The sequence below is a fragment of the Anser brachyrhynchus genome, assembly GCF_964034855.1.
Source record: "Anser brachyrhynchus genome assembly, chromosome: 1".
NCBI lineage: Eukaryota > Metazoa > Chordata > Aves > Anseriformes > Anatidae > Anser > Anser brachyrhynchus.
Window position 1 is genome coordinate 193,500,314 of NC_137694.1, and position 18,212 is coordinate 193,518,525.

At 34.0% G+C, this 18,212-nt stretch overlaps 1 protein-coding gene across 9 annotated transcripts in view; it reads left to right on the plus strand.

Annotated features, from left to right (window-relative positions):
* The window catches only part of PSPC1 (paraspeckle component 1), a 65,005-nt gene that overhangs the window by 13,736 nt on the left and 33,057 nt on the right, over nt 1–18,212 (plus strand). For 8 of the 9 annotated variants that reach the window (XR_013951053.1, XR_013951054.1, XR_013951055.1 and 5 more), the window contains exon 6: nt 746–854. Coding sequence is in view for 2 of the 9 variants with exons in the window: in XM_080591540.1 (XP_080447666.1) it covers nt 746–854 (109 nt within the window). In the remaining 7 variants the exon portion in view is untranslated. Of the gene's footprint in view, nt 1–745; nt 855–7,371; nt 17,253–18,212 lie in introns of those variants that run through there. The other variant, XM_080591541.1, reaches the window with a different exon arrangement.

Consider the following 18,212-nt stretch of genomic DNA (forward strand, 5'->3'; position numbering starts at 1 on the left):
TTCAAAAGCATAATGTGGTACGTTTCTGTTAATGTTCTAGCACAGAAAAGTGGTAATTTATGCTAATATAAAAGAATGGTTGCAATTATTTCTAGTACTTCTTTAATTTTATTTCAGCTCTGCTAGTTCTGTTGTAAATAACCGAGCTTTCTAACTAGACTAGAAATGTCTTCACGGAAATGTTTCATGTCATGATTTGTTTTAAACATCTGATGGAAGAAGCATATCTCTGTAGTAGAACACGCTTCTGAGATCTAGGGGCGTTCATATTCGTGTAGAATAGTAGTGTTGCAAACTTGTAAAATTTGGAAAATTATAAAATTTAAGAAAATCTATTAATTGAGCCTGTGTATTTGGATTTCTACTTATGCACTTAAATAACAAATGTGGATGAGAGAAAAGAACAAAATACTTTGCAGAGTTAAAAATACGGCTTTCAGCAGTGTTGAAATAATTTAATTTGTAGTGACTTGTTGGGGGGAAGAAAAGTGTTTTCACTTGCTTACTAGTTAGAACAGGTAAGCTGTAGCTGGAAGAACAGGTATAGAATATACTGGTATTGTGAATACCTGCATACCAGTTAAAAATACTTCAATAATAAGCTTATCAGGTGGACTAAATTAGTTCCTTACACTGAATAAAACAGGAAATAACAACTAGTTTTGTTTGTGCTTGATGTTAGCTCCTGGGACTGAGTGAACAGGTCATGAGTCTAAGTTGACATAGTTTTTGAAAAATATTCTAGACACGAGGAAGAACATCGACGACGTGAAGAGGAGATGCTACGGCAGAGGGAACAGGAGGAACTGAGACGACAGCAGGAGGGAGGATTTAAGCCAAATTTCATGGACAATGTAAGTAAATTCTGCCTGACTAAAGTCAAATTTGAAAATATTGTACTCCTTAATATACAGTCTATCTTATTGAGCTGCCTTCTTATTTACAGTTTTTCCTTCACTATTCCATCATTCTCATGAGTGGAATGGTACAAATTTAGTAATGTGGTTACTTTCTTGTATGATGGCACCGCACTTTTCCTACAATCTGCTGATGCAACGTTTCAGTTAAGTGAAGGTATTCAGATAATCATTTGCTTTTTTTATTCAGGAAACTAATTTTTCTAGGCAAATCACTGAATTTAAGTGGGAGGTCATGGGAATACCTAATGCTTCCATGAGGAGGTGCCCTATTTGGACTGAAGGTTTTAAATTTTAAAGCAGTTCAAACTGTTAAGCTTGTTTGAGTTGCTTTGTTTTATGCTTATTTTATTAAGTATAATATACTTCAGAAACAAATTGGGCGATGTTAACTTCATATGGAGCCTGAAATCTCTCTCCACTTTGACCCTACTGTAAGACTGAAGATGAAAATCTGAAGATCTTTACTAAAGGAGACCAAAAGATCGTTTAAGAAGGAGAAAGAATGTTCTTTGCTATAATTTCTACGTTACTTATATTAGTAATTTAGGTCTGTTCTGCCTTTGAAGATTCATCTTGAAGGACTAGCAAAATAGGGATATCAAAGGAGTCAGCTTCTAAATATTCAGGATGATCTATTTTGGGCAAGGGTATGATTTCTTTTCTATCAACCAAAGCAGTTAAATAAGCACAACCTGTATTATGAATGCTTTAGTTTCATGTAGGAAGGATACCTTTTACTGCTAAAACTATTTTTAGAGAGGAAGCAACGAGTAAGCGATCCACATAATACTTGTTTATACTATTATAATTATAGTCACTGAGGGAATTTTGCTCCCCTTTACAGGTACAACTTGATGCATAAAAGAAAAAGTGCTGGATTCTCAGCTACTTTCTGATTTAGGGCTTTGTGGAAGAACTAGTTGTTCTACTTTTGGTACAATAACACTTCCTGTAGGACTGAGAAGTCTATATTAAATATGTTCTGAGGCATTCTAAGAGAAGTTAGAAAAGATGATTTCCTGTTTTCTGCAGGACTTCTTTTCTTAGGGTTTTTAGTAAAGATAGTGGGGAAGCAAAACTGCTCCTTTGTGGTATTACTAACTTACCAGTTGATTTTACTGATTGTGTTTGAGAAACTTGCAGTAGAAAATAGTCGATTCTCTACTTCTGTCTGTGATCACATTGTAAAAAAGAAAACTGCTTTCAAGCATGCAATTTCTTTGGGGTGATGAAGATCAAGAATTCAATACTTATGTGCTTTAGTGCGTTCCAACCTATTATTAAACTGCAAGTCATACTTTGTGAAATAGCATGTAATGATCATGTGATGTAATTTACAAGTGATACTTTGTGATTCCGACTTCTGCAGTGCCAAGTATGAGATTTCATGTCATGTTAATATTCTAATAGAACATCTTTTGGGGTAGTACAACTTTCTGACCATATAAACTGTGTGTCAAAATCGTCCTGTGCCAGAGCCAGGAGATCCATGTCGCTCACTGCAGAGAGCTGCAGGAAGAGGAAGCTGGGGAGCCATCCCACAGGGATGAGATGGCATTAGCTCCCTTAGATTACTTTGCTGTCAGGAGGTAGTGGTCTAAACCCTGCAAGTTAAGGTGCTGGGAGGAGCAGATAACGTTGGCCACAGCAACCTCTCTGCTGGTTTGCTTCTTGCAGCTCTCTGAGATAAAGTTACATAGTCTCTGTGCTTGAATTGCTTGCCACAGATTGGCCATCCTCCTGCTCATCTGCATTTTTAAATTCCTAAGTCTGTGTGTATAGAAACTGTTGAAGTTTTGTGCTAGACATGGCAAAAATGTAGCGTAAGAAGGGAAGAGGAATGGTTCAGATGGAAAGCACTTCAATCACTATGCATAATTTTTGTGACTTTTATTCCATGAAATTTTTGAGGGGGAAAAGTAAAGGTGGAAGAAAGCTTTGGAAGAGTGTATGTAGCTCTCCCACAGAGTTGATTATTGAAATTCTTCATCTGGGATTAATACACTGCAAGAAAATATAGATGTAGCTGTGCAGTGACAAGCCTACTAAAAGTGGTACAAGTTGTATAAAAGATACATGTATAGTTAGTAAATGTATAGTTAGCTGTTTCATTTCTAATGTCATGCAAACTTGAAGTGGCATATACGATAATTTAAACAATGTTTTCTCTAGTTTTGAGGAATTTTTAGTATTCTGGTCTTGTATTCTGTTTTACTTGTAGTGTCCTTTAAACCTTAAGAGGAGGAATTAAAATTAGAAGTGATATATTTTTACTTCAACAATTATTTCTAACACGGATGGCCTATCATTCTACAAGCATTCATTCTAACATGTCTTTAGACAACCTTACCTAAGTTGTAATGTGTGAATGGGAGTTTGAAAAAGCCTTTGCATGTTGGAGCAGATAAGAATTTTAAACCATTTCTGGAGATTGCACAATGATACCTTTTTTTGATTTAGTAGAATTTCTAATACAGCTGAGGTTTTTGATGTATTCTTACTTTATTAACTGTAAACAGACTTCATCTGGTAGTTTCTCCTAGTTCCATATTACCATTGTGCATATAGTGAAAAGGTTATTCTCTGTTTTAAGAGTTTAAAATTTGCTTCTTTCTTAGCACTGCATTTTATGATACTGGTGGGATGGTTTTTACTGTACTGGGTTTCAAACTCTTTTGGCATAACTTACATAACATATTAGAATCTTCTGCCAACCATGTATTTAGAAAGAAAATGATAATTTTCTAATGCTTGTTTTTGTCTCTTAAAAGCTTTGAAAAGTAAGCTTCCTTCACTTATATCCTATCCCTTTTTACTGTTCAGTATGAAAGGAGGACAAATGGTAAGTGCAATGGCAACCAGAATTGGAACTTGTCACATAAGGCTGCTGTATTAGGCTTTCATGTTTAAAATTTCTTCTGTATCTTTTTTTCTAACTTGTTAAACTTTTATTTTCAGTATTACCTCTTTTGAGAAATGTCTTGTGGTCAACTAAGCCAGTTACTTGGTTTAGTTACAGTTGATTAAAAAGAAAAGTTTTCTTTAAGAGTGTTTTCTGTTGCTAAAGCATTCTTTATCGTGATGTTGTATATTAAAAAAATACACTGTTACTGTATAGTGAGCAGCCTAGTGATGCCCAGGCAATTTATCAAGCTAGTTGTGTGATCACTAGTAGATAAGTTACTTAAAAACTCTTCCATATTGTTTAGGGTTTTCCACCTTGCTTTTTAAAGTTTTGTTAGTTGAAATCTGCTGCTAAAGCTCTCTCTATATCCCTTCTAATTCCATGATAGCTTAATCAGGAAACTTCTCCTATACTATTTTGTCAAATTTTATTTTGCATATATGTTTCTTGCTAAAAGAAGAGCTTGCTGATAGTGATTGGAAACAATATTTTATTTTTCAGCAGCAGAAATGTATTTTAAATTAAAACACAGTACTTGTAAATGCTGTTAATATATTACTAAAACTGTGCAATGGTTAGCAAATCATGAACGGCTTATGGAGATATTGTTAATTCTCAAAAAGTGTTTTCACTAAATAATTCCAGTACCAGGAGTTATTTTTAATTGATGTGACTGACTTAGAGTGAAAAGAGAACGATTTGTTTTAGTGTATTAGAATAGTTTTCAAGTCTTTACAAAAGAGACCAAAATATGTAGAAGTTATAGTCTTAGAGTTTTTATGGAGCTCATATCTATTTCCCTGGTAATGCTGCAAAATATTGTAAAGGTGGGTATTTTACGTGATGAAACAGTAGTTAGAATACTGCCTGACAGCTTACAGCTCTTCCTACTGATGGTTTAAAGAGAATGTTGAGATTTTTTTCTGCTTTCCTCTTTGCTCCCACCCCCACAAGGAAACTTCCCCCCCTTTTCAAGTGTAACTCGTGTAGGTAAGGAACTGTCTATTGCAGGGTCATCAGTTTTAACTTCTAAAAGCTTACTGCTCTTTTGTGTAAGACTTTATGTATGCATAATTCATTTTTTTAATCATCTAGTTTTTGAAAATTAACTCTAGAAGATTGGTTTGGTTTCCTTTTATTTTCTTAGAAGCTTCACTGCTCAGGTGTGTTGCAAGTATGAGCATAAAGTGGCAGACGCTAAAGCAGCGGAGGTTGCTTCAACAGCAGAGATTATAGTGGACTTGAAACAAAAGCTGCAAGGTTGTGGAGAGCATAGGGATAAAAAACACACATCTTAAAACAGCATTCAAGTTCGTAGCTTCAGCCATGCAAGAAACTTGATTGATGTAGTTTGATGCATTTGATGTATTTAGTCTAAGAATTTTGTCCTCCTTCGCAGAAGTTTATAAATGAAGCTTCCCCTTTTTTATCTTTCAACTATTTTGAGCCTACAGTGATATATCTTAGGGATGCCTCATACAAGTAGTAGACATTTTTGAGAGGAGAAAAGTATCAATTAGATTTCCTTAGTCTTCCGTAATACAGCAATAAGTTTTTGCTCTTCAGGACTCCTTAGTGAATTGAACTGCATTTTTTTCCATCTTCTGATTCCATTATGCTCCAAAGTCCCAGTTATATAAGAAGTCTGAATTCGCACTGTATGCAGAATTCTTTCTTTCTTCAAAACAAAACTAAGGCAGATTTCCAGTAATAAATTCACTAATAAAAATTTCCACACATCTTTTCAAATTTGATCTGTTCCCTACTAATAAATTGATTTTATCTTGACAGCCTAGTGTACTTCATGAAACTGAGGGTGGTGAAATGTTTTCAGGTTATATGATTATAATCTTATTCACAACAAACTGCTACAAAATTAAGATGCATTATAAAAAATCGCTTTTATAAAGTTTGTTTGGTAGAGCTGAATTGCTTCTTTTGCAATCCAGCATTCATACTTGTGGAAAAAGTAAGCAGTTCATTTGACACCTTAAAAATATCATAAGGTAAAAATATCTTGGAGAAAGCTTTTTTTCTTAGTTCTAAGGATTTGCCTGACAAATTACTCCTGCTTTCTTGGCAGTGATTTTACTTCAGTGATCAAGTTTCTTCCTGTGCACAAAGCAGCACAGGCCATTCAGCAAGCAGTTTATAAAAATACAGTATGTGTTTTAGTGGGTGGTCTCAGTTTTGGCAGTAACATTATTATTTTTTTATTTTTCCAGATTTGCAATGATATGTATCCATAGATAGATAACTCAATTTTGCATTTCTTCTGGCCCTCAGTGTTTTAGATACATATTCTGTTGCCCTAGGTAGGAATTACAATTCACACAGATTCTGGAAAAAAAAATTATTTTCAGCCTTTAATCACAATATTGGTGTGAAAACTATTTAACTGTACTATCTGCTTTTAGTATGAAAAGGCATCGCATAAAAATCAATGCAGAACTTCAGTCATCTTAACGTAGTATACTATGTGTTTATGTACATATACCAAAGCTATTTGTGGAATAAATTATTTTTTGATTTTTAACTGGCATTTATTTTATGACTGTTTTAGGATGGTTCATAATTTGACTTTCTAGATTAATTTGTATGAAGGATACCACTAAGGTAGTTTTTCAGCAATGGAGCAAAAAGTCATTGCAGTGTTCCATCTCATTTGTAATTTTATATTTCAGTATGTGTGAACTATGAGTATTTTGGGTAATGTGGTGGTAACCTTTCCCTGTGTTAAAGTAAAAAACTGAAGTTTTGATCTTTTACTCGGTTGCAGTCAGCTTACCACGCTAGCACAAATTGCTTTAGAACATACTAATGATTACTTCAAGTGAACTTGCAAATAAAACAAGTGACCATTGTTAATTTTTGCTCTTTAATGTGCTGTCAAATGGACATAAATCTCCAGTGCGAATTCAGGTGTTGCGGTACTATTCCTTGTAAGCATTCCCAGTTTTGTTCTCTTCTGCAGTAATTGAAATGGACTTTTTTCTGGTTTATAGATTGTTTTTGTTTATAAATTTTCTTTCAGTAAGACTGATGGATCAAGAAACTTAGAAGACATTTTTCTGAAGATATTTCTTATACAACAGCAAAATTGTCATCAGTCTTAATTTTTCTTGAGGCCTTAAAGCAGATGCTTTTTTTTTGATGATTCATTAATGGAAGGGCTCCAGTTGCATCTCACGTGCTTGTTTGTAGAATACTCCATTTGTTTACTTAGTTTATCCCCGTGTCATGGATTTTACAGATGAATATGAAAAAGATCTTTTCAAAAGCAAATTTAAGAACACTACAATCCATGTATTTAATGTAATTTCTGAAAATTCTCACTGCTCACAAGTTTTAAAAAAAACTACCCGACAAAGTTCCCCAAATACTAAATTGTTCTTCAATTTTTCTGACAAATAAGAATGAGGCTTTGGTAAATATTTTTTTTAAAAAAGTCATGCGTTAACATAATTGTTTTGTTGATAAATGTACATATTTTGAAGCAGCTACAGTTAATATTTGCCTTAATCATTTTCATTTTCTTTTCCTCAGCTACTGGATTTAAGTTTAACTCGGAGCTTGTACATGTATTTATACAGACTAAGAAGAGATTAACTATCACTTTCAATTGTCTACTCAGTACCTATTTTGGACTCATCCACCTGTGTGAATCCTGAGATTCTACTTTGTGGCATTGGGACTTGCAGCCAAAATAAGTTCCTGTGCTTAGAAAAGTTTGTCTTTATGCAAAGGGTCCATATTAAAGGAAAAACGAAACACCCAAGGAGTGAGCAGTGAGTCTGTAGAAATAGCGTATTTTGATGTGAGGAAACCTATTAATGCATCTGTTTGCTGAGTGTGAGGAGAGATCATATATAAGAGCTGATTTTTCTCTCTTAAGATGCAGTGCCTTCTGAGTAGCTTTTTTCTTTCTTGGTGTGAGCAGAAAGCCTCTGACCTGCTTAGCCTCTAATGTTTTGGTTCAGTAACTGGCAGAGCGGAAGACTGTAACAATGATAATGCAGTAAACTGAGACCTAGAAAAGTGCTCACCTTGGTGAGGTTACCTGTCTTTTGATATCAGGCTAAATGCCTTTTTTTTTTTTGTTTTAAAACATGTAATGTTTCTCTCATGAATCCATGACAAGTCTCATTTCTATAGTAAAGGCATTGAGTAGGTTTACCTCACTGCCTAATGCTTGTTTTGGATTACTAAATCTTCAGTGAGGAATATGGAATATAAGTAGTATTTCTGTCTTCTATCAAGTTTTTCTTAAAGTTTCACTTTAATTTTCCAGAGATCTGTTGTAATAATGTTAGATGAGTTAGCATTTTTTTTAGTAGTAGTGTTTTTTGGAAAACATGAGACAAGCACATCTTCAACTGACAGTTACCATCTTGGTTAATGGAAACTAACTTTTCATGGTTTTAAAAGGGTGACAATTAAATTTTCTTTAAATGGTAAACCTTAAATAATTTTTCCCAAACACAATTTCCTGCAGCAGGTAATGAATTACTCTCTAACTTAGCTTTAGTGTTGTATAAGATGAAAGAGCATTTGTATTAGCTGTGTTTTGTACGTGACAAGAAGCATGCTGCCTTTTCTAGTGGTGCTGAAGGCAGTTCTGTTGATGGCTACGCTTGTGACAAGTTAGCTTGTGTCTCTTCTATGATGAACACACCTATGTGCTGAATTATTAAACATCAATTTGAGAACTCGTATGTTCCTTAGGCAAGAACCAGCCATTTTTGTTCATCCCCATTATGATAGGATTCCTATTGTTTCTTACATGACTTTGAGCTGTAGCTCTGTAGTACATATAAACAAAACTTTTGATGAAAGCAGACTCCATAGCTCAAGAGTTACTGTATATGGAACTAGAAAGCAGTATTTTTCATAATCCATTTTGATTTGTTCAAGTGAACAGTTTCTTGAACTTTTGATTGAAATACTAGAATTGCCAGGTACCATGTATATGGATTTCTTCAATCAGAACTTTCTTTATTCAGATGATTAGACTACCTCATCTTCCTCTAGTTTCACAGTAAATGGCTTCCAGGTTATATATAAAAAAAAAAAAATGCTCACTGGGAAGCTCTGGAGGGATATGGAGCCTGGTTTCATGCCAGGAAGTTTCATTGATGCTTTTTTGTTCATGTTTAATATGCTTTAAGTGCTGTATATGTGAACTGGCCAGAACTTTGGTGATAAAATCTTCAATATTTAACTATCCTGAATGTAAGGAACATTGATAATACACGTCAAAGATGTGCATATGTTTATTAGAAGTTTGTCCTACAGGATCTTTTTCTAGTGATGAGAATACACTTTTGTCTTGGTTTAAAACCTTGCCTTTCTACTTCTGTTTTGGAAATATTTGCATATTCTAGTCACCTGGTAACTCAGATCAGTTACCAGATAGCATCTGCAATTGGAGTTTGATTTAATCACAATTTAGTTAGTGAATATAATATCACTTGGTGAGGAAAAACACATTAATACATAAGTCCAGAAAAGAATGATAGTTAGAAAAATCTGTGGCTATAACTAGTACGGCTTTTAAAATATTTTAAGGTGATTTTCCAATGTGGTATTTCACATTCAAATTTAAAAAAATAGTTGTTTTTACATAAACACATACTTCATGGTATAAGTATATTCTTGGCAGGTTAATTTTTCTTCTAAGCAAGCTTTGGCTTCATCTCATAATTCATCTTGAAATTAGGAAGAATTGCCATTTTGGGACATTCCAGTGTTCATTCTGATAATTTGGCTAGTTTTGTTTCATGTGCAAGGAAAACTTGATATATGGGAAAAGTAAAATATAGCATTGGTTTAGAACTCCCAACTTTTGGTTAAATGTTTGTGGATTTTTGCGTGATGGTACAGTTAGCCCAGACTTTGTTACCGGTTAGACAGCCCTTCAACTCCACACTTGCCAAGGTGAATTGTGGAGTACTTAAATGCAACCGGTACTGTAAAAGTAACAGGTCTTTCATGTTTCCATGGATGTATCATAGGCTGTTTTGATATTTACCTACTCACATGCAATTTCTTTAGCTAAAAAATAGAGTAAGTCAAAGACAAGCTGCACCATATAATTCTCTAATATGGCTCTGGAACCGTTAATATTTTGTGAATGTGAAGTGATTACATGTTACAATTGTAAACTGGGAGGTACTGGTGGATATTGCTTTCAGAAGGTAAGTAAATAGTTAAGTGCCTTTAAAAATAATAAAAATTGTTGAGCTGTTGAAATGTATTTAATGTTTTCATTTCATTGCTATTCAAAAAATGAATATAATAGAAAAAGGAACTGTTTTATGATATAAGTTCAGTGGAACTAAAGTGGCTCTTAGCTCCCATGAAACCAAATTAATCGACAATGTTGTAATGAGGAAGTTACCGTCAGGAGTAATATATAGATGTCTTCCTTTTTTCATGGGGTGGGGAAGGATTTCTAAACCTGTTGAAGCGGTTACCTTCTCTTAGCACCTCTGTTTTATGAAAGTATTTCTGAATTTTACCTTTAAATATGGAGAAGCAGAATTTTACCTTCCTTGTGAGTGTTAGTTGTTAGATCAAGGGCAGAATACTTCTATTCCTGCTTGTTCTCAAATAGTTTACAGATCTAAAAAAAAAATTCTCTCTGCAGTTATGTCTTCAGCACTTCATCTGTATAGCCATAGACAGTGAAGGGACTTGGTAAGCTTTCCTCTAACTGAATAGATAAGGTGATGGTGATTGATTAGAGCATGTAATTAAACTCTTTAGATTTTCTTCCAAGCTATTCTTGTTTATATTCAATTTGTTTGGTTCCAGATTTTGCCATCTGTATACATTTTTTTAGTTGCTGAATAACACTTTCCACAGGTTGTGAGAAAATGAGGAACTACAGTTAACTTGCCTTTTTATTTTGTGATGCTGTTTAGACGCTATTTTATTGTATAACAACTGGAAGTGGGTGTGGGCGGATTTGGGAAATAATGATATATCAATGCAATGTTTTAAATACAGTATTAAAATGCAGAGAAGCAGCAAGTAACTACAAGACAAGTAGATAAGACATCTCAATTTGGAACAAAATTGTAGAGTCAGAATATGTTCTGTTGTACGCCTTTGCTAGTTTTGGACTATTTCCTGGTTTTGGTAACAAGTTCAGTTTATCACTTGAAAGCTTGGCCTGTAATGAAGCATTCTGAAAGAATGAGTTTTGTGTAAAACAAAGTTGCAATATCTTATATGATAAAATATCCCGAGAAAAAAAAAAAAACAAGCTTTTTAATGAACATATATTTATTGGTGCTTTTATTCAAATTATTGAAACTTTTTTTGGTAAAAGATTGCAGTTCTCAAGTTTAGTGTGTAAGATCACTAGATAAAGACATTTAAAAAAAAAACACTGTAGGAATGTAGACAACTTCTGTAATAGTGATGACCAGTTTTTTAATATCGGAGATGGGTGAATATCTCAGCATCCAAATCAGTGACTGAATTATCAGCTGTCTTTATGGTTAACTCTTAGAAAAAAAAATACTGCCTTTTCTGGCTCAGAAGCTAAGTATTCTTTTTCTTGCTTTGAGATGAAAAAACAACTATTCAGTTTTTATACTTTGAAGTTCATTTTTCTTTTCTGCTTCATTTGCCTTATTCCACATAATTCAGGGCAGTGGTTATTTTCTGCTTCTCGTGACATAGGAGTGAGAATATTGCTCTTTGTGTAACAGTTGAAAGTATTTTTGTCTCTTTTTCCTAATCTGGTTTTTAACTTTCTCCTCCAAAATTAAATCTTGAAAAAAATCACTTTCTGACAGTAATTCATGTAATAATTCATTGACAGTGACTCTTTACTGCAGACATGTTTCAGTCTAAGATGTTATCCATTTTCAGTGGACTTTTCTGAATCAGCTTCAGCTCTTAGGTTGCCTTCTTGCGTCAATATTTATTTACAAGTTTTCTGAGTTTTCCTTTTTCTAATTGTGAAGTAGTAACAGAAAAACTTTTCCAGTCTGGAACAAACCCAGTGTGCCATATGGAGGCTGATGAATAGCAGGAGTGTTGGGGGACTTCTTGGTGTTGTGTGTGTGTGGGGGGAATCTTTTCTCTTTTTATGGTGGTGTTTTTATCCATGTTTTTCATGTAAATATATATTTGTTTTATATTTATTTGGATTTTACTTTTGTATAAGTATATACTCATGTTCTGTAAGCTGTCACAGGTTTGCTCTCTTAGAGGTGGAATTAACTAGAAAATTTTGGATTTAAAAAGAATCAAATGAGAGAAAGGGACACCTGAAATGTAAGTAAAATCTAGTAGATAAAGTATTGTCTCTTCTGCATTATAAATAAAAGAACGTGTTTAGTGCTGCATCTTATAAACAGCAGGTGTATTTGGAAAGTATGAAAAACAATTTTCCTTGGCTGAGGAAAAAAATATAAGTCATGTTGAAACTAGTCTTAAAATTCCTTGCAGCAATATCTGAGATCTGATAGAATGTAATGACTGTGCATTCTTGAATATTTTCAACACTCCTCAGATTGCATTAATAACTTTGAAGCTGCTATAGGTGACAGTCTTTGAGTGTTAACATGTACAGTGAGATTTACATTATAGTGTTTAGTAAAACATATTACTATTTGTTTTTTTTTTTTTGCAGTCTCCTTGGTGCTTACAAATTTGAGGGACTTTTCAGCTGGTTTGTGGATTTAGCTCTTTCAGATTAGGTAGTGGCTGTGTCCTCTGTATTAAATAGTGGTTTATTTCAGGGGATTATTAAATGTGATTATTAAGTGGGTAATTTGTCCCCTAAATGGCATAATGTAGGTAACATTGGTGCCATTAAACTGTCTTCTAGTGTAGACCTGACTTAAATATCACATAAAGATTGATGATGGAAGGAAGTAGACTTCAGATTTAGCTTTGAGTCCAGCTGTAGGGGGGTGGCTTGAAAAAACAAAGCAAACTGGGAGGATCAAAGTTACTGAACACTGTAAGTCCTGCCCAAAATAAACAAACTGCATGCTTTGGAGAGTAGGAGCTAACAAAGCAAGGTCTTGTTACCTAGACAAAGGAAGACCTTAAACTGTCTTTCATCTTCTTGTAAAGATCAGAAAAAGATCAGATGTTAAAATAAAGGTGGATTTACCAGAACGTGTAACTTTCTATTTTAAAACATTTTTTTCTGAATCTGAACCATAGAGGCATGTGTGCTTGCAAACTTCCCCCCATTTCTGTCTTCAGTTTATCAGCCAGTGCTAATGTGTATGTTACGTAGTTAATGAAGTTCCATGATAAAGTACTGTCCTATCCACTTTAATCCCATATAAAATGTTCTAGTATATGTTACAAGGTATGTTAAGACTGGCAATTTTCATATCATGCTGTTAGGCTTTCTGCACATTCAGTAATATAAACTCAAGAGCATTCATTACATCTGTCATTTAACTAGGAAGTAATTTAAAAAGTTTGAAATAAAACATTTGAATGCCTTTTTAAAGAAAGGCTTCGTCTCAAAAAGCAGTAAGTATATTTAGCTTGCTTTAAGTGCTTTTGTTGTTCCTGTGGGATATAAATGCTGAGAGATGCCCGCAGATGCTGAGTGTTCTGTGAGAGACGTAGAAGGGAAGTGAGGGAAAGTCACACAGAAGTTGAAAACCTCTCGTTTGTTCCCAAAAGAAAAAACAGAGAACAAAGATGTAGAGCATGGAGTTTTTTTCCTACATGAATACTTAGTAGAGAATTCATCAGATTGTAAAAAATGCTGGTTTAAATGACTTATTCCTATCCTTTTGCTGTTCATTAGTTCTGAAAGAAATTCCCCTATTTTAATAGCACTTCTCAATATTACTGAAATAATGGAAGTACTTAAGAAATGCACCGAACTAACCATATATCTTTTTTTCCATAAGGGTAATTGTAATTTTTTGCTCAACAGCCAAATACTCATTTTTGCTATCATTAGGAATGTTTTTCCAACTTTTAGCCTTTACCGGAAAACATATGTTTGCATTTATTTTATGCAGTGCATATTACTGTTTTTACTGATTCTTGCAGTACGTGTTCTTTAATAGTTTAACTTAATGTGTCATCTCCATTAATTCTGTTTATGACTTGAATTGCCAAGGAGGAAATTGGCTTTAACTATCTGCTCTAGCACTGTTGCTTTGTTTTTCACAAAGACCAAGTCCTGTTGACAACTGTTAAACCTGATGAAAATTCTTTTCGTTAGATTCTGTATTTTAAAATGACTGTTTTTGTGTTTTTGACATAATTTCGTGTATACTGTATGCTTTGCAGCTACATTTACTTTTCTTGTTATCTAGTTTAATGTATTTACATGTATAAATCTGTGTAATGTAAGGGAGCTCATTTTTTTATTTTCTATTTCCTGGGTGGGTGCTGTTCGTAGAAATACTGAGTTGTTCAGGCTGGAGGAGATCCATGCAATCACCCAGTACAGCTCCCATCTTAGAGGAAGGACTAGCTCTGGATTTAGGCCACATTGCTCAGGAATGCACGAAAGTCTTGCATTTTGAAATAAGATTGTTATTTTTCATGTGATAGAATAAAGTGCAATATTTTGTGATATTGTAAATTCCAGAATCTTATGCGTAGGTCTTAACTGATGGATAAACCTAAGAGGGAAGGGTGATCAGGGGTGGGTGGGGGAGGAGGCTTTTCTTACTTTAACTCCTTATTGGCAACATAACGTCCAGTGAGCTGAACATTGGAATCACTGGCTTGAAATGACAAAACATTTTTAGGAGTGAGTGAATAGTGTATAGTCAAAAAGTGTTCCACATGCTCTTATTTTTGAGTGCCTATCCAGTGCTGTCAATCACTTAAATAATTTGTGTTTAAAATATGTTTTTGCATAAATTATGATTTTGTGTAAGGGTTAAGGAAGATTATGCCAAAATTACTTATGCTTCCTGGTGAAGCCTTTGGAAATAATTTTTGGAAATGAAAATTTTTCTTAAACTAGAAAGAATTTAATGAAAGAAGAAACTATAAAAGAAAATTATTTATACTGAGGTACAGAAATGTCTTACCTGGTTTGTCAAATACAAAGTTTGTTAGGGAGCTGAATTCAGTTTCCACTTCAGTGAAAATAGGTAACATTAGTGTGAATGATATTTTGCTGTGCACACAGAACTTGGATAACTGTGTATTAGGTTACTGATTTTAATATGCAAAGCTAAGTTGATGTGGTAAGTGTTCTTTGATAAGGCATTGTTCAGATGCTGTGCCTTACTGTTATTTTGGTTACCATTCCTTAGCCCCTAGCTGAAAGGTGAGTGCCTATTTACCTGAATTTGGAAGTGTTTGGCCACTTCTTAATATTTATGTTGATACCTTGCTTTTTGCTATTCTGTAATATTCAACCATACAGACATATATTTTTGACAGTTTGTTAACACAAATACTGCTTCATTTGGAGAAAAAAAATAGTAATTTCTTTGGTCTGGCACAATTGAAAGTCATGTTTCCAGAAAAACAGAAGTAATGGTTTCAGTTAAAAAAAATATATATATATTATATATATATTAAACTTATAACTACTTGTGGTTTTATTTTCAGTGTGGGAAAGGAATTATATCTGGTACATTCTCCTGTATCTCATCATAGGTGTCTTTTCAAAACCGTTAGTTTTGTGTTCTCATAGAGTCCATTTAAGGTTATACTAATATCTCTTAAAAAAATGAAGAATCATTTTGACAATTTTCTATATACTTCTGACTACTGCTGTCAGTGGTTATTTGGGGTGCAAGAACATTGCACATCATAAACATTAAGTGCTCAAGAAAATCTTGTTTATAATACCTAGAAAAAAGAAATTTTATACTATATTAAATGCACAATGTATATGTAATTTGAAAAAGGTATTCAGTATTTTTATGTGGGTCTAGTTAATGTTAAAAGGAGTTGGAAACAAGGAAATACAAATTTTAATGCTTGCATCTGAAGTAATTGGAAACTATGGTGCTCTAGTTGCCATCATTTTTACTAAAAGCCAATTACTCAGATGAATGGGACCCTTTTGAGGTTTGTTTGCATTAGTGAGTTGTGAAATATGAGAATCATGCATCAGTCTTGGAAAACTTCCTTTGAGTTAAAGAAAAGGTAAAGGATTATTAAAAGGGTTTATGAAGGATACTATAAAGAATTGTAATATGAAAATAGGGTATTATTCATTGTTTTAAAGGCTCTTCCTAAAGATTGCTATACTTCACTACGCATCTGTTGTAGAACTGTCTCCCTTGTAATTGTATGTCACCCATTTTTCTTGTTCTCTTCCAGTTTAAGTTATTTTCCCAGGTACCTGCTGACTTCAGAGGTTAACTGCTTCCCTATGGATTTCGCTAGTAAAAAATTAACTCTCCTTTGTCTTGCTGCTCAATTTTAACTCCCTGTAATGGGTGGTTGGGGGTTGGCTTCAGGGGAGGGGCTGAAGCAAGCTGCTACTAAACAAGACGAGTAGTTATGTGGGGAGGAAAAGAAGCCCTGCGAAGAAAACTCTGTTCTAAAGCTCTTTTCTGATTGTAATGTTCAACAATATCAGCCAGTAGTGGTTTGGCTAATCTGTCAAAACCGCCTGTTGGCATTTCTTTCTCTGGTAGTTTAGGTAAATACCAGAGAGCAGCTGACCAGGCTTACCTGCACTTGTTCATACTCCCATGTTAGAAAACTGTTAGGTCACAGTTTGTGTGGGATAGCACTGTATTTCTGTTATGGGGATTCCTTCAAATAAAAGCTTTGGTAAATTACCTAGGTACATGTTTTTACAGTTAGTATGTCAAGCATTTAATCACATTCTTGATACTTCCTGTCAGTTAGTGTATTTTCTCTAATAGGAGATTTATCTTAAATGTGCTAAATCTGTGATAACTATATAAAAATTTCCCCATGCTGAAAATGTACAAAAATGCTGTGAATTGTGAACATAAAACAACGGAAATAATACTTATTATAGGCACGTTGACAGGAAGCAGAGATAATAAGGTATGTTCACAGGAACATGTTCATCTGTAGTCTACCACTGAAATATTTTTATATTGTTTTAATTCAACACCAAAGTTAAAGCTACAAATGGCAAGTAATAACTTTGTGGATTTTGTTAACAGAGGTCACACTAACAACAAAATATGGGTGTCAATTCCACACTTCTTGCTTTTTTTATAATTTTACTGGTAACTGAAGACCTTCAGAATTTCAAGCTAAGACAAAACAGTGGTTTATTGTGTGGAGGAAGTTTAGTATGTGTTATAACTTGCCAGTGCTTTTATCTTTTGCAAAGAAAATTAATTAAATTTTAGCAAGTAGTACAGTTTTCTAGCTCTGTACTTAAAAAAAAAAAAAAACCACCTCTAAGTGGCTTTGTACTTGGCCCTGGCTTGTATGGCACATTTCACATTAGGGGCAAAAAAAAGAAAAACCAACTTGTAGTGGCATCAGTCCTGACTTTGTGTTGCAAGAATTGGAAGCCTCCCAAATTAGGTTACGTGCAATAATTCAAAATCCAGTGCATTTACTTGTAGCTAAACAGTATTTGTCAGCTTTTTGTGTTTTGTCTGAGATCTGTTTTCACACATGCATATGGCCGTGCATATGTGCATACACAATCCAACTGATATAAACTGGTAGCCATGGTGTCTTTCTGCCATGCTGATTGAGGGATTGACATAGGGATGAAATACCACTTTTTCTTTTGCCTCTTTATGTCAGGGCTGAGGTGTAGTAGCAGACTAATATCAACAATGTTGTATGCTGATTGTGCAACTGACTATATGACTGATCCTAGTCCAACCGACATTAAGTGAAATCATCTATATGACTGATCCTAGTAGGATCAGGTAAAATCAGATGATTTCACTTAATGTCGGTTGACATTGGAGTGAAGGATCTGACAAAGTCATTGCATATTCTTTTATAAATGAAATCTTAACGTAGGCTCTAGTGTCAGAAGAAGTCCTGATTAAAGTGTTCAACAACTGCCTTTTGTAGCTGGACCTTGAATTCAGCTCATGTCTTTTAGTTACAAGGCCTTATATTTCTTCATTTTAATCTCGACACTAAAGCATAATCCTTCCAAAATTGTCTGGTCTTCTTAAGTACATTTCCTAGGTTAATATAAGTTCCCAGAGATGAAGTCACTGACCCGAGATCCTTTTGTCATACATCTTATGACAGTTTCCTATACCAGCATATTTTTGCAAAACTATTGACCCTGTGCTTTCAAATGTTGGAGATTGCTGCTTTAAATGTGCAGTCGTAGAGGACCTTCAATTTTTGGCATCCCAAAACATGATTCAACTAAAACAAGTTTTGTGAAATCGTTTTTTTTAAAAAAAAAAAAAACACTAAACCTATAAATGCATTTTGACATGATTAAT